Source organism: Nanorana parkeri, unplaced genomic scaffold, assembly GCF_000935625.1.
Source record: "Nanorana parkeri isolate BGI_ZX_2015 unplaced genomic scaffold, ASM93562v1 scaffold1771, whole genome shotgun sequence".
Lineage (NCBI taxonomy): Eukaryota > Metazoa > Chordata > Amphibia > Anura > Dicroglossidae > Nanorana > Nanorana parkeri.
Genome location: NW_017308039.1, coordinates 167,593 through 184,786, shown reverse-complemented (window position 1 = coordinate 184,786; position 17,194 = coordinate 167,593). Strand labels below are relative to the sequence as shown.

Below are 17,194 nucleotides of genomic sequence, written 5' to 3'. Positions count from 1 at the left end.
TGGCCCCACCTATTGCTAACACAGATTAGATGAAGAGGACTGTAATATGATAAAACAATACATATCAGAACTTGCTAGTCGCTAGCAACAATGCTGTACATATGGCAGTCACATAATCCCCTGTGGGTTCATTAAAAGGTTATGACAGAACAGGCAGAAGAGGAGCCTGCAAATGGAGCAACATAATCCATAAGGCCCCATTTAAACAATAACAGCATTGTGGAACCACAGGTGGCAGCAACATACCCACCTGTAAGGCAGCAAAAGGGTTAAGGCGCAAGAGGCAGGCTGACAGAATCTGCAGACAAAGAAACAACACATTTCTGTAAGGCCTTATGTCATAGGCGCAGCCAGGGCCGTCCCTATAATGAGGCAGCATAAGGCTGTTGTCTTTGGTGGCATCTCTTTGGGTCACAAGTGAAGGCAGCAGGCAGAGTGGCATGGCCGCTCTGCTGCACAATGCTTGCAGTGTGCCTGCCGCCACCTTTCCGGCCACAGCATCCATGTTCATAAGAGCTGGGTCGGGGAGATGTGTAAGGGCCATAAACATCTCCCAACCCAACTAATAGCAGCCTGGAATGCTCAGGCCAGCATCCCACCCAGCTCCTGTCAACCAGTGATGTCAATGGTTACCGGGAGCTGAGCAGGACCACTCTGGCCCGCGTTCTGACAACTAGTGATGTCAATGACCTGGACAGGATACTGGCCAGAACTGGGCGGTGAGAAGATCAACCCCATCCCTTAGCATGCAGCACTCCATCCCCCAGATAGCAAAGATAACTTGCTACAAACTTGTGACAGGGTTAAATTGTAATTCTTGTTAACTTGCCGCACATATTCCTGGCGAGTTGTAGACTTGCAGAACACTCGCAGCACAAGTTCTAGTTGACACTTTTTGAATTTGTAGCAAATTTGCTTGTCAAGTGTACAGCAAGAGTCCTGCAGGTCTTAGCAAGAGCTCTGCAAGCTCGCTGGTCTGGAGACTTGCAATGCGGACTTTCTGTAATTGTGCAACAAAATTGTGAAGCTTGGCAAGTCTGCAATAGTTTAGCAAGTCATTCTCAAACTTGCAGCTCAATTGCTTGCCATCTGGGCCTTGCCCCCCCAACATGCACCACTACCCCCCACCTCAGGTGATGAATTTGCTAGGGACACCCCTGGGTGCAGCAGCATACTCCTCTGCAAGGCACCTGAAGTGTTAGGGCACCACAAGCAAGTTGGTGGAGTTTGCAGGTAAATTAGAAAATACCTGTAATGTCCAGCTAATGTATTAGCAGCACCACAGAACCGCATACCCCCTGCAATCCATCTATAAGGGTTAGAGGTATACAGGGAAACTGAAGGGATCCGCAGGCATAATAACAGATATCCAAAAAAGATCCAGCCAGAGCAAGCACCACTGCAGAGCCACAGGACGTATTAGCACATTCACAAATGACCTGCAAGGAAGAGGATCCCCCTGTGTCATCTCGCCCATGTGTGTCACATCATTCCAGTACAAGCGCAGTTTTCTGATGATGAGGCTCAATCATAGTCCCGCCAGAGTCACAAGGCCAGGAAACGTCTTGGCCGCCATGATGGAGGAGACATCTGAACAAGAGGGGACCCCAAGAAACCAAATTCTGCACCCCAAACTTTGTAGATGTAGGGGAGGCTTCCCTCCTGAGGTGCGTTTAGCAACCTGAACGGAGGGAACTAAAGGAGAGTCTGAACCTGTGCGGCAGACCAGAGGAAACCGGCAAGGTGAGGGTAAAATAATAACAATAAATCATAGTAATGGCATAGCCGGCAGTGAGGACAAGACGGAGAAAATTCTGCCTTGCTGTGGCTGTTTTCATGTATAGTATAACCAGGCCTGTGATTTTTTTCTCTGACATATGTACGTACCCCGGTGTTCAGATCTCCTGCGTGTTCTGGCTCTTCTTACAAATGCAGCTGCAGAACTCTCCTTCCTGCTCCCAGCTTCCTGTCATCGGAGACTGTAGTTTAGTGTCCTGATAAGAGACTACAAGTCCCAAAATCCAATGCACAAGGGGAGGGGGGAGAGTGTGTTCATGGGAGCTTCTCTCTGTGAGGAGAAGACGAGGTAATACGGCTTCCTCCTTCCTGCTGCTGTGACAGGGGGAGGGGAGCCTGAGGACACACATGTCTGGATTTACCTCATCTCATCTTCAGCACAACAACCTCACTCGTCTCACATCATAACCATGATAAGAACGCTGATTGTTACAGACATAGAACTCTGCATTGTAGAACATTTATGGTGGAAACATGTATAAGTACAAAGAAAATAAAACCATATTGTCATTGTGTGCAGCGTTATATAGGACAAGACACTGTCTGTTATCAGATATATAAAACTCCAAAATAGGTTTCACTCTCCTTCCCTCTCCTCCTGCCTCTCATTCTGGGAGAAATGATGAAAACTGGAGCAGACAGAATCTCTCTTCAGTTTGTTTCGTTAAGCTTTGAAAATGAAAGAGAGAAGCTGATTGGTTGCCATAGACACCTGCTCCAGTCTTGATATATTCCCCTCTGTGTCTCTTTCTCTCCCTTTATCTCTCTCATTTCTCCTCCCCCTCCCTCGAACGGGAAATCGGCTTTGAATGTAAACAGCCAGCAATGGCTGTTTACATACAAGCGTTCAGACGTCTGTAGAGACGCCCAATTGCTTGTAATATGCGATGTGCCCAGACAAACTACAGTGTAGACAAGCTGCCCTGCGGTGCGGTGCGAAGTGGAAGGTTGCGATTTTTTCGCTTCTCCTGCAGTGTGTCACAGCCTTGAGAGGATAAAGGAGGGAAGTCTGTCTTAATGCCACGCTTCCCTCATGAGAGTGACAGTTTCAAGTCCCCCTCACTGTATCTGTGTAGTGCGAGGTAAAGTTCAGTAAGGTCATGAGACCTTAGGGCTTTTTGTTGAAGGCTCAGTCTCCCTCAGAAACAGGCCCACCAAATTAAGCTTGAAGGATGTTTGGGGAGCATGTTTTACAGGCAGATGCAGTGAACATTGCACTCCACACATAACTGTCTGTAAGACCATTTCGCCACCATGGTCTGCCGTTTCTAATGCATTAATACCTGCTGCTAGTGTGTTTGCACACTCGTCAGAGTGCCCCTTTAGAATGTTTAACCCCATCACTGCCTCGCATTGTGGCCGCCTCTGGTAGTTTGATTCATGTTTTTGTACTAGTACATGCTGAACAAATCGGAACATGTAAATCCTGCTTTTTAGCAATTTTCATCATTTTAACAGAGAAATAACTGTTGCACTTTGCTATAGAGGTGCTTTTTAATATTGTTATTGGGTGGTTTGGCAGAGTAAACTATGATCCTGTCAGGAGGATTGTAGATTATCACAAAGGATGTCATTGTGCAGCTCAGAATACATTCCCCACATTGCTTTCTCTACTGATCACCGTGACGACTTATCTCAGCCTTTCACAGCTGTTTCGTGTGATAAGTTTTCTTTTCGCAGGTTATTAAACAGCCTCTGTGCAGCCGAGAAAAACAAAAAGATCTGCTGAGTAAAGTTAACTCGTGATAAAGCTAGTTTTATCACGGTTTATTAAACGTACACCTATATCTGTCCTACACTCGGTCTCTCTCTCACACTCTCTTCCTCTCTCTTTTTATTGTCCCTTCCTCTCTCCCTCCCTCATTCTCTCTTTCTTCCTCTCTATCTCTTTCTCTCCCCCCTCTGTCTCTCCTTTCCCCTCTCTACCTCCCCCACCCCCCTTTTTTTCTCTCTCCCTCCCTCTCTATTGCTCTTTCCCACTTTGTCTTTCCCACCTCATTACCTCTCCCTCTCTGTCTCTCCCCTCCCCTTTCCTCTCTCTCTCCATATAATCCCACTTTAACCTCTTCTCTACCTCTCTCCCTGCATACTTGCACCCTTTTGTACCTACTGCGCTTCATACCCTTTACTGTTCCATACTTCCTCTGTACCATGTTATCTAATTTTTTCACTGCTCTCACTGTCACCTCCCTATTATGTAAAGCACCATCTATGTTTAATTTACCTATCATACCCAACATTCCATTCATCTCTCCCTCCCCTTTACCCTCACTACTTCTCTACACCCGTACTCTCTAGTCTCTTCTTCCCCCTCCCACTATTCGCTCTCTTATACCTCAATCCTCCTCCACCCACACCTTGAAAACTCATTCTCACCTTTTTTTCACTCTCTCCTCTTTTGATCCTGCCAGCTGGGGATATCTCCCCTAACCCAGGACCGGCTCCTTTCTCCTGCATCATCACCAGACCCAGATGTACCAATCTCTCCAGCCAGCTCTATTGATCCCTCTATGCCGATGGCTTTCCCGAGGTCAGACCAGGCAGCGGGTAATGATGTCCGCAACCTCCTTGCCACATTCCGGGCAGATTTTAATTCATGTGCCACTAGATTGGAGGGTGCCCTGAGGCAGAGATGAGTGAACTGCGTCAAAAGGTTGCTAATAGTGATGCCAAACTGCCTGATCTTTCTGAAACGGTGACATCTTATGCCAACCGCATTGATGCTCTAAAGCAGTGGTGGCGAATCTTGGCACTCCAGCTGTGCCAAAACTACGAATCCCAACATGCATCTGCCTCTGGGAGTTATGTCTGTGGCTGTCAGAGCCTTGCAATGCCTCATGGGACTTGTAGTTCCAAAACAGCTGGAGTGCCAAGGTTCGCCGCCACTGCTCTAGAGGCCTCTCAAGTTTCACATCAGCTCCACCTGCAACTGTGAGTGAAAGAAGGTGAAAATCGCAGTCATTGCAATAATATTCATTTATGGGGGATTCCTAAGGCAACCCAGGAGCCACACCTTCACGCTACTGTCATGGCTATACTTAATATGGTGCAGGGAAGATTTACACACTTGAATCCTTTCAAGTGTGTAAAAGATCTGATCAGTTTTATCTTTGCTCTCCAGCACAGCTCCCAGACTTGTTCAGGTTCCTTGATGTGGCTCCAGTCTCAGTTCCAGATTGGCTCAACTTACCATTTGCTGATGATGGATCCAACCCGTCTTCTTCCTTGCCTCGCAGATGGAATAGCTCTCGCAGTGGATCTAGGCCTTTTCCGCCCTCTTTCAATGAGGGATGACTGTCTTCCATATTGATTGTACCTCATAAACTGTGCCATGTATCCTAGTTGTGTTTTATACTTTGATGGGGATGTGTTTGTCTCCGCATTGCTCTTGACTACCATGCCTGCACGCATTATATTTGGTTGACCCTGGTTTCTGCTGAAAATTTTTGTACTCTTTTTTTTTCCAGTGGGCTTTGAGAATGTCCAGGCCTCCCTCATTCCCCCTATCATTTCTGAGGGTCATGGGGTGGGCATGTAGATCCCAGGGGGTTTCCTGGCCCGCTTGGAATCTTTTGGTAATTCAACTGTTTTGTTATTGTATCTGTTTGGGGGGACTGTTTATCTTTAGCTTGTTTTAATGACTGTTGAGCCCTGTTAAGCATCTCATCACCCCCATCTTTGACCGCTTCTCCCCCTCATAGGTTTTACCTCTTCCGTTAGGAATTGGTGTTTTCATGCATTTGCTAGGACTTTAATTCTCTCGGGGCGGTCACCCTTTTGCCTTCACTTCTTTCCCATCCCCTTCTCCCATTGCTTCTGCTTCTTTTTCCTATTTCTAGTTGAGTTGTTTTCCTGGTCTATTTCTCCTTTTTCTTCCTTTTTTTCTCTCACCCCCATAATGGCTGCTACTGTGGCAACTCCTGCAGTTTTAAAACTCTGCACTTATAATGCTAGGGGTTTGAATGTTTCCTCTAAGAGAGGACAGATCTTGTATCACATACATAAAGCCAAGCTGCATATTGTTATGTTCCAAGAGCTGCATTCCCACAGTAATCACATCCCCAAGTGTTTTCTAACAGGCACTTTACCAGATGGTTTTATAGCTCTTACAGCATACAGAAGTCTGGGGGGATCTCTGTTGCCCTGCATAAGTCTCTTCCGGCCTCTATCTTAGACCATCGGGCTTATGAATTTGGCAGATATTTGCTGCTTAAACTGCCACTCTGCGGAAGGATCTATACTTTGGCAAATGTGTATCCCCCCAGTACTAATCAAGCTGCTGCCACCGGTGAGTTTTTGAGGATTTTAGAGAACTTTGCTGAGGTACTGGTGTTAGTAAGTGGTGATTTCAACCTTACATTGGACCCTAGTCTGGATTCCTCAGTTGGGCGCTCTGCTCTCTCCTTTAAAAAGTTGTGTTCTATATAAAAAAAACACCTTTTTGAGCTCCTCCTGGTTGATGTTTGGATAATTCTCCACCCACTGACCCGAAATTACACCCATTTTTCTGCTCCTCGTCCTTTCTATGGTAGGTTGGATTATTTATTATCTCTCATTCCTTTCTGTATTGGTCCCAGTCCTGTGACATTCATGCCACAATTTGGTCGGATAATGCTTCGGTGACGCTGTTGTTGCAGGTTCCTCAGGTTCCCCACTGGGAATGGACCTGATGCCTTAACAGATCTCTTTTTACTGACCAGCTTTGTATTTCACCACTTTCTAAAGTGATAAGTGAACTTTTGGCAGTCCATTATTCGGACCCTACACCTTTCCCTCTTTAGTGGGAAGTGCTTAAGGCAGTCCTTCAGGGCGGTTTGATCCAACAGGGTTCCAGAAATGGTAAAATTCTCAGTACTTTCACAACACCCTTTAATATCTTTGCGTATTGGAAACCCAACATAAAAATGTTGCAAATTTCCCAAACTAGACAGAAGCTCTTAGGATCTTTTGATCTCTCTACATGCAAATATACTGACAAGTTGTAATTTCCAGCATATGAGTTTAGAGATAAATGTGGTAGGGCCCTAGCTAGGACTTCACACACTAGATCCTCTCATACTTATATACCACACATCAAAACATCTTCCTATGTTCTTGTGAACTCCCCTGCGGCTGTGCAAAAGGAGTTTGCGGATTTTTATGAGGCTCTTTATGATCTCTCTGTAACAGGACCTGCCCTATCAGATCGCAAATCTGGCTCTTGGCCATTGCTTTTAGACAAAATCCAGCTATACAGGACTTGTCTGTAGGCCCCCACCGGGTTAAGTTGGCACAATTCGCTCATGACTTATTGCTTTATGTCACTCATCGTCACATTGCTATACTTTTAATCCTCCAAGAGTTCACTCGTTTTGGTACTGTGAACAATTTCAGGTTGAACCTATCCAAATCTGAGATTCTCAATGGGTCTCTTGATGAGGCGATGTTGCAACAACTATGCCAAAAACTTCCCATTTTGTCTCTGTCCTACCTCCATGAAGTATTTAGGAATTCAACTTTTCTGTGACTTGACAGGTCTTTACTCTCTTAATTTTAAGCCTCAGCTTGTGCAAACCGCTCAAGATCTTACCACTTACAAATGTAAGACTATTTCCTGGTTGGGTAGGATTAATGTGCTCAAGATGGATGGGGTGCCTAGGTTTCTACCTATTTCATATGTTGCACATTGGCCTCCCCTCTCTGTATTTGAGAAAAATACAGCAGGTTTTTACAAAGTTTATTTGGGGCTCTTTACACCCCCGTATTAACTATAGGACTTTATCTTTACCTAAACGCAGGGGTGGAGCAAATGCACCGGACATTCACCTTTATCATGCAGCCTTAGTTTTGGTGCACATTACAGAGTAGTTCCATCAGGCCAAAGATAAACAGTGGGTCCAATTGGAAGGGATTATTATGGACTATGATCTTCGAGCCTTACCTTGGGTCCCTCTTATATCTCATCCTGTTCCCTCTTCCCTTCCTACTTTGACTGTGCATACCTTGCAGCTTTTGGATCCTTTTGTGTCCAAATATGGGATTTCCTCCTGGCCCCATGACGCTGATTTTTAACAATACAGCTTTTCCCCAGTAATGCATAATCGTCTTTTTGGAGGTGGACCAGGGTCTCCCATAGCCGCTTGATTTTGGCACTATGTGATTCCCCTCCGACCTGTGCTGGCAATAGCAGTCCCCTCCCTTTGAGTGGTCGTTCTACTATCTCTGGACATTGGTTGGCTGACAGACAGTTCCAATCTATCGTTTCTTCATTCCCTAGGCCTTTGTGCCTGGAAGCAGATCCTACAGCCTGTGATCCCCTCCTTTTACATTCCTCACCTCCATCCCACACCCTCTCCTTGCTTTATTCTATATTCTCCTCTATATCCTTCCCAGCCTTGCCAAGGTACACTTCAGCCCAAGAGCAGGATTTAGGATTATCCATCAGTGCTGAGGAATGGGTGAAATATTTTGTACTCTCCCATGCTCTCTCCACTGGTAGTAAAGCACATGAAAAGAATCTGAAGATCCTGACCAGGTTGTACAGGTGTCCTGCAGTTCTCCATCGGTTCTATCCTACTGTGCCAGATTCTTGCTGGTGTTGTCAGGGTTCCTCGGGACATATGACTCACATATGGTCAAGCTGCCCTCCTATTATGGAATTTTGTCACAAGGTTTTGGATGTCTAGCGCTGTGATGGGTTCTGAGATCTCTAATGACCCCAAGATTGTGTTGCTGTCTATGACACCTGGTTCACTGAAATCAATAAAGAGAAGCTTCTTATGGCACTCTTACAGCTGCCAAAACAGTCATCCCTCACCACTGGCGTACTCCTGTGATACCTACTTTGGCTGAGTGGATTGTGGAGATGGACCGTATTGCGGACCTGGAACACCTGTTGTTTGATGAACATGATACGGGGCAATGATACATTATCACCTGCTCTGTGTGGCTTGACTTTCGGATGCTTTTTCAGGTGTTTTCTCCTCCTGATTCCCCCACGCTTTTTCCGCTTATATGGAGCTCCTGACGAGGGATGGGATTGTAGTTCTTGTTGTGTCTCTCTTATTCTTGTCTTTTTGTGTGTCCTTCCTTCCCTCCTGATTGGCCTTGTTTTGTTACTCGGTTATGTACCGTTCTCTTCTCTTTCCCTTGAGTGTTTATAACCCTTACTTCCTTCCCGGCCCTTTTGTCTTTCCATTTCTCATTTTCTTCTGCTTTAACTTTTTTCTTCCTTTTCTTTCTGATCCCCCTTTTCCTTTCCCCTGGAATTTTCTCACCTGTTTGCAGCCTTACCTTTTTTTTCCTTGCTTATGCTCCATAATCCACTTAGATCTCCTGACAATATCTTCTCCCCCACAAGCCTTAGTTTTGACTTCCTCTGTGTTCTCCTATTAGAGGGGTGGCTCCTAGCTATTTTCATGTGGATTCGTTTTTATACAAGATGATTTTGTCTCATACCACTATGACAACTTGCTTGTTTAACTAAATTCTTGTTTTTATGGTGATGTCGACTGTAATTTAAGATACATTTTCTATATTTTTTAATGCTCTGTTGAATGTTTAGTTTTGTTTTTCTATGGTACTTTTGTGCATCTTGCATTTATTGTGGATGTTCTCTTTGTTGTTTCTTTCCCTGCTTGGCTTTAAAATTTAAGAAAGTCAGATTGAACTAAAAAATAAAATGGATCCTTAAAAACAAGCTGAACGTTTGCCAATGTTCATGAGAATACATACTTTTCTAATTTTCCACCTCAGATTTAGCTGCATGTCAAACTATACACAGGCCACAGGGCAACTTGTAGTGATGAGAGAACACTCTGATACATGTATTATAGGGAACAGCTGCTTGGATGATGTAATATTCCAGTAAACTCAGCACAGTATATAATGTCATCCTGTGACCCATAGTTTTTTAGGGTCACAGGATGACATTTACTATGTCCTCCTGTGACCCAAAACTCAGTATATAGTGGGCTATTGCCCGCTATATGATGACAGTGCACAGCTACGCTGTGGCTGGGAAGGATCCCGACAATATTGTAATCCACCCTGCCACCAGATTGACAGCTGGCTCTATAATTACATTTCCAACTTCATATATAATAAAAGTATGCGCATGATGAAAACGAAATCATTTTGTTATAATGAGTTAACAAGTTTCTTTTTCTTGCCATGAACAACAACTTCTGCTTCTAAATTCAATCATGTGATGTAAAATGTAGGAAATGGTCACATGGTTTCAAGCTACCAGGAGCACTGATTGTGTTTGATATCAGAAGAGACTGCAACATGTATACTGTTATTAATCGTGGGGCCTCGGTCTGATACACCTCTATAAGGTTAGGAGGATTAGATCGGGAGCTGACCCTCCTGAAGACATATGGTTTTTTACTAGGGATGCACAGATACTTTTCGAGTACCAGTGCAGATACTTGGCATTTTCATGAGAACTACCAGGGTTGCAGAGGTTGCAGCTGGGAGCTGGCTCTGGTGCTCCACCATTGTCCTGAAATCATTAGTCTGTATTGTTTTAGAAAAAGTGTCACATGACAATAAACAAACATGTATCAGTACTCGTACTTGTAAGTACTCGGCAAGTACCAGTACTCGTACTCACAAAACTGGTATCTGTGCATCCCTTTATTTATATTTATAAAAACAAAATCGTACATTAAAACAGAGATGTACAAATCCCAGGAGCTCCGTGTGCTCCTTACAAATGACAGCTGCCTCCTAATTTTTGAATTTTTCTCTAGTTTAGTCTTGGAGCTCAAAAGTATCGGTACATGTACTCGTACTTGTACCGAGTACTGTACTTGGTATCTGTGCAACCCTATTTTTTACATATACTGTATTACAAAGTATGCATTACAGACTGGTATTTAAAACATTAGAACACATTAAAATGTTATACATAATATATAATTATTAAGATTTCATTTTTTTTCTATCTCTTGTTGGAGAGATATCTGCATATTGTTCAATGTCCACACACCTTCTGTTCTTATTACATGGGTTTCACTAAACATATTGTTCTTTTTATTTTATATTACGAATACAAGAAATGTTGGAACACACAAAGGTTAGGAAAGAGACAACACAGCCAAAATATCCAAAAAATATAACAACATGGTGGTTCCACCTTTATCTATAATATCACTGTTGTGACTGACAATTTGAAGCCAAAATCCTGACAGCAATTGTAGTTTGCAATATAGCGGGGAAGAGCTAAGATCTGTGGCCCTTGTTAAATTACACAGATCAGTGATAGAAACCAAAGTATGAAAAATGTGTACTATACAATTTATTTCTGTAACATGATTAAAATTTAGCCTTCTTCATCATCAAGCAATTCAAATTATGTTCATGGGTGCAACATTCTCAGTTCTATGTGTGAAAAGAAAAACGCATCACAAAGCTTTAAGTTTGCATGTGTGCATGAGAATAAAATGATTTTAATTAATACAACAATATGGAGTCAGTTGTACCTTGGAGACTATTCCCCCCGACATTGAGTCCTGCATGGTCTTTCCAGAGATCGGGCTTCTATGTTTATAGTTTCCTTTGCACAATGTCTCTCTCTATTATTAACCTCCAGGTAGGGGGGCAGTTTTATAAAACTCATCTTACATTTTGATACGGCTTCTCTCCTGTGTGAAGCGTTTAAAGCTGGATCATAGTTCATTTAGATTTAGCACATTTGTTACATCCATTAGTTTGGCTTCTCCCCAGTGTGTGTAACTTCATGTTGCTGGACTTTTCCTTGTCACATTCTCCATATGGATCCCCTCCTGTGAGAGATCTGTGGTGTCCGGTAAGGTTTCCTCTTTGTAAGAAGCACTTTCCACATGTTGTACTCTTCAATGGTTTCTGTGCTGTGTGAGTCTTCTGGTGTTTAGGAAGTCTAAAAGTGTGTGAGAAACACTTCCCAACATTTAAACAACTTTTTCCCCTGTGTGAATCTTCTGGTGTTCAGCAAGTGTAAGCTTATAAAAAAAGCACATGCCACATTGTGAACATATAAATGGTTTATTTCCTGTGTGCATTCTCTGGTGTTTAGTAAGGTTAGAATTTTGTGTGAAGCACTTCCCACATTCTGAACATTGAAATGGTTTCTCACCTGTGTGAGTCCTCTCATGATGAGTAAGGTAAGAACTTTTTACAAAACATTTTCCACATTCTGAACATTTATATGGTTTCTCTCCAGTGTGAGTCCTCTGGTGAGTAGTAAGATGAGAACTTTTTGAGAAAAATTTTCCACATTCTGAACATTTAAATGGCTCTTCTCCAGTGTGAGTCTTCTGGTGTACAGCAAGTAAAGACTTGTGAGAGAAGCTCTTGTCACATTCTGGACATTTAAAAGGTTTCTCTCCTGTATGAATCCTCTGGTGCTTAGTAAGACTAGAATGTGCATAGAAGCTCTTGTCACATTCTGAACATTTAAATGGTTTCACTCCTGTGTGGATCCTCAGATGTTCAGCAAAATGAGAATTGTCTGAGAAGCACTTGTGACATTCTGGGCATTGATATGGTTTCTCTCCTGTGTGGATCCTCTGGTGTTTAGTAAGACTAGAACTTAGTGAGAAGCACTTGCCACATTCTGAACATTTAAATGGTTTCACTCCTGTGTGAATCCTCTGGTGACTAGAAAGACTAGAACTTAGTGAGAAGCACTTGCCACATTCTGAACATGTATATGGTTTTTCTCCTGTGTGAATCCTCAGGTGTTTAGTAAGACAAGAATTTTCTGAGAAGCACTTGGGACATTCTGAACATTTAAATAACTTCTCCCCGGTGTGAATCCTCAGATGACTAATGAGTTTTGACTTATAGGTAAAACTCTTCTGGCACACGAAACATTGGTACAGCTTTTCTGTAACTTTGTTCATTTTGTATCTCTGTTTAGCTGTGAATGTTTTCCGCAGTAGATGTTGAATGGCTAATTCTGGTCATTAATTACCTATATGAAAAGTAAAAATAAATGTTTACACACAATCTCAATACAAACAACAGACTGAGGTCAGATATTGAGAGTTTGGAAATGTAAGACTTCCTCACTGCCCACAGCAGTATGTAATAATAGCCATAACTCTGGCAGAGTAGAGATATAAGGCTTTACTGTTTTTTTAGACAAAAATCCAAAGTGTACACCTATAGTTTATCATTATAGTGACCTCAGTTGTCTTCTTATACTCTTTTTATAATAACTAGATATGATGAGTCTTTGTGATCCAAATATCTTTGCCTTATGGGCTCGTCCACGCTATCCAGTGCAAGGTTCCTTTCCATGAACACTCTAGATCACATAAAAAAACCCTCCCTGCATTCTAGGGTGGAAGGGGACATGCTGGTGCCATTCATTCCAATGGCGCTGCAGACACTCCTCCTATCCCCACCGGAACATGTGTTACAGCAATGCCTTGTGTTCCAGTGTGGTGCGATCACATGCAAATCGCACATGCAGTATTTCTTTTACGTGGACAGGGTTTGTGTATGCGATCTGAGCAAGGAAACATGGGACTCCGTCGCTCCAAAATCATTGAAGAAACATCCTTTATTTGAGAATGTGCATAATATCACATAGTGGCAACGTTTCAGGGTCACCATGGATCCCCTTCATCAGGCAAAACCATGTGAAATAACAAGTGCAAAACAGACAATATATACACATAGTGCATACCACACTCTTAGCACTACAAAAACACCCAATACCCTAGCACTACAAAACACCCAATAATGTCATAATGGCATCATGATCCCACTAGAATTACAAAGTATGTAGCAGGATAGAGGGCAATCTATGCTGGAATAAGTAAACATTAATGTGTAATAAATGGCAGTATCCAGCCTGCAAATGTTAGAACCCCTGCTGGTGAAATATGAGGGGTTACTCTGTGCATGGGGACCATGCTGCTCGTGGGAGTGTCCATGGTAATGCTGCAGTCATTGTGCCGAGGCCAGATAGAATGCCCCGCCTCTCTTATAGTCATCCCTGCTCATTTGTCAAGGGGAGGCATCGGCTGCACAACCCCATAGGGTGTGAAATCAGTCTGTCGACTCGTGCAGAGAGCGCAGGAGACCTAGGCATGCGCAGAGGGCTTGGGAGCCGGCGTACAGGCAGCTCTGCTATTACTAGCCGGCACATGCACTGTAATTGCTTCTGTAGCCTCATACAATGCATGCACCGCATTCAGGCATCGGGCAGGTGAAGGGGAGAACGGCGTGGACTGTGCAGCACACAAAAGAAAATGCACTCTGTATCAGTTGGTCACAGAATGGATTACAGAAATCAAGTGGTGTTCTGCCTATACACTCCTACCACTTCCTCTATATCACAATGCCTCATGTTATATGTAGTCAGCTTTCTCTGCCAGGATATGAAACGCACTGGTTACCTAGATCCTCCCTCTGGCTGCAGGAAGGACTGATCTATACACAGGGCCGGATTTACTCTCTCTGCTGAGTCACCTGTCAAAAGAGACCGAGCTCTCCTCCTCGCACAGTCGGATTAGCTGAAAGAGTCATGATGCAGAGCAGAATACAAGAACACTCAGCGATCAGTGATTGGAGTGTTTTTTAAATATTTGACATAGTATATTTACTGTGTCCCCAATCATAAATGAACAGGACGTACTCTACATCACTCCCTGTTCATTCATGATTGTGGACATAGTAAACATACTATTTCCACAAGCTATAAATGGGCAGAAGCACTCAGTATAGAGGTTTCCTGTTCATTTATAACATGGGCTACAGAAAAAGAGATTGAGGACTCTGTGTCTCCTCCACAGCAGCCTATATCCGAGATGCCGGTCCTGGGCCCGCAGAGCCCAGGAAACAAGGTAGGGGTGTCGGGCAGGGGGGCACTGTACCAGCCCCTGGAAGGGATCATGTGGCAGCTGAGCTTGGCTTTACAAAGGTAAACAGACTCTGTTTTAATGGGGCACGCTGCCACTGACGTATGTTGGTGGCAGCAAAAGGGTTAAGGTCTCCGTCTTCTCTGCCTCTGTATCCGGTGCTGCCCTTGAAAGGTAAACTTAGCACAGCATCCTGCTGGATGATCACAAACCCAGCACTATAAAGGGTTATAACACAACAGGCAGAAGAGAAGCCTGCAAATGGAGCAACACATTCCATAGGGCCCCATTTATAGTAGTATTAAAGTCACTTTTGTTTTCACATATATCTACAGTCGGCAAGCAGTAAATATATGCAAAATCATAATAAAAAATGAAAAAAAGATACCAAAAAGGTAAAAACTTCCCTGTGTCTCAGCTGCTCGCTCCCGTCTGAAGATCGGAAGATTCTCGAGCGGCCCTGTAAGATCATGGGACGGGTAAACGCGCATTGGAGATCTGCGGCGAGGAGAAGAGGAGAGGCTCAGTGTAAGTGAATGCCTGCAGCCGGGAGCGTGCACAACGGGCAGACTCCGTAGGAAACAGAAGACACAGCGGTCAGAGCTGGATCAGAGGACGGTACCAGCCCTGGAGGGACTCCTGAAAACTACTAGAAGATGATCAGATCATTTAAAGGTAAGTCCTTAAAGCAGCATTGGGGAAGGGGGTGGGATAGTGACTTTAATGTCACTTTAAGCATTAACAGCATTTTGGAACTACAGGTGGCAGCAACATATGCACCTCTATGGCACCATGAGGGTTAAGGCACAAGAGACAGACTGAAAGACTCAGCAGATAATAAAAACCAGCACAAGTCTGTAAGATCCAGCTTAGGCATTAAAGGAGAACTATGAGGTGAGTGCTTTTCACTCACCTCATAGTTCTAGCCGACCTGTGACAATGAGACTGTCACAGGTCGGTTCAGTAGATCGTGAGGTGAGTGAACACATACTAAGGGAAATCATACCAGCGTTCGCTCACCCCTCGATCCTGTCACGGCTCTCTGCCGTGACAGGGGAGGGGCTGGATTCCCCTCTCCCCGCTCCGATCCGCCAGCGCTGACTGGCAAGTCGGACAGGGGAGGGGGCAGGTACAGCCGGCTCTGCCTCTAGATAGGCAGAGCCAGCTGTCAGTCACGCAGCTGGGCGGATCCTGGCATAATTGTCGGGATCCGCTTCAGCTGCGGCGTCTCAGTATAGAGCCGGATCGGAAAGACGTGTAAGGGCCAAAGATATCTCCTCCCCCAGGTCTTAACTAAGGATGGGCTCGGGCGTGTTCGCAGCTCCATGTGCCGAGCCCGCCAGGAAGCTGACAGCACGCAGCGCCAATCACAGGTACTGAGACATTATCCCGGTCCGCAGCTGCAGAGATTGGGAAATGCCTCAGTGCCTGCGATTGGCGCTGTGCTCTGTCAGCTTCCTTGCGGGCTCGGCACGTGGAGCTGCGAACACGCCCGGGCCCATCCTTACTCTTAACAAGCTGGGATGCTCTGGCCAGAGTCCCACCAAGCTCCTGGTAACCAGTGATGGAAACATATATATACACATACACAAGTCGAGGTCGAGCACTCACAGGTCTTGTAGCAGGAGAAATTACAGTAAACAACAAATGCTTAAGATGGAGATTAAAGGATTACTTCACCTTTATTACTCTAAACCAGGGGAAGCCAAACCTCGGCCCTCCGGCTGTGGTAGAACTACAAATCCCACAAACCACTCTGCCTCTGGAGTGATGCCTGTAGCTGGCTGAGTCCTGCAATGCCTCATGGGACTTGTAGTTACCCCCAGTCTAAACCTCATTGCAGCAGCTCTTATGTCTAATATTCATGTCCATATTTATTTCTCTGACATATGTACGTACCCCAGTGTTCAGATCTCCTGCGTGTTCTGGCTCTTCTTACAAATGCAGCTGCAGAGCTTCTCCTTCCTGCTTCCGGCTTCCATGTCACCCGAGACAGTAGTTTAGTGTCCTAATAGGAGACTAGGAGTCCCAGAATCCAATGCACAGGGGGAGGGGGGAGAGTGTGTTCATGGGAGCTTCTCTCTGTGAGGAGAAGACGAGGTAATACGGCTTCCTCCTTCCTGCTGCTGTGACAGGGGGAGGGGAGCCTGAGGACACACATGTCTGGATTTACCTCATCTCATCTTCAGCACAACAACCTCACTCGTCTCACATCATAACCATGATAAGAACGCTGATTGTTACAGACATAGTACTCTGCAATGTAGAACATTTATGGTGGAAACATGTATAAGTACAAAGAAAATAAAACCATATTGTCATTGTGTGCAGCGTTATATAGGACAAGACACTGTCTGTTATCAGATATATAAAACTCCAAAATAGGTTTCACTCTCCTTCCCTCTCTCCCTGCCTCTCATTCTGGGAGAAATTATGAAGACTGGAGCAGACAGAATCTGGAGCAGTTGCCCATGGCAATCAATCAGCTTCTCTCTTTAGTTTGTTCCGTTAAGCTTTGAAAATGAAAGAGAGAAGCTGATAGGTTCTCTTCAGTCTTGATA

At 44.4% G+C, this 17,194-nt stretch overlaps 1 protein-coding gene across 1 annotated transcript in view; it reads right to left on the bottom strand.

Annotated features, from left to right (window-relative positions):
- Nucleotides 1-17,194, bottom strand: part of LOC108799617 (zinc finger protein 208-like) — a 65,847-nt gene that overhangs the window by 15,908 nt on the left and 32,745 nt on the right. Inside the window, exon 5 of the mRNA XM_018571509.1 lies at nucleotides 11,721-12,621. Coding sequence (XP_018427011.1) covers nucleotides 11,721-12,621 — 901 coding nt within the window. The remainder of the gene's footprint in view (nucleotides 1-11,720; nucleotides 12,622-17,194) is intronic.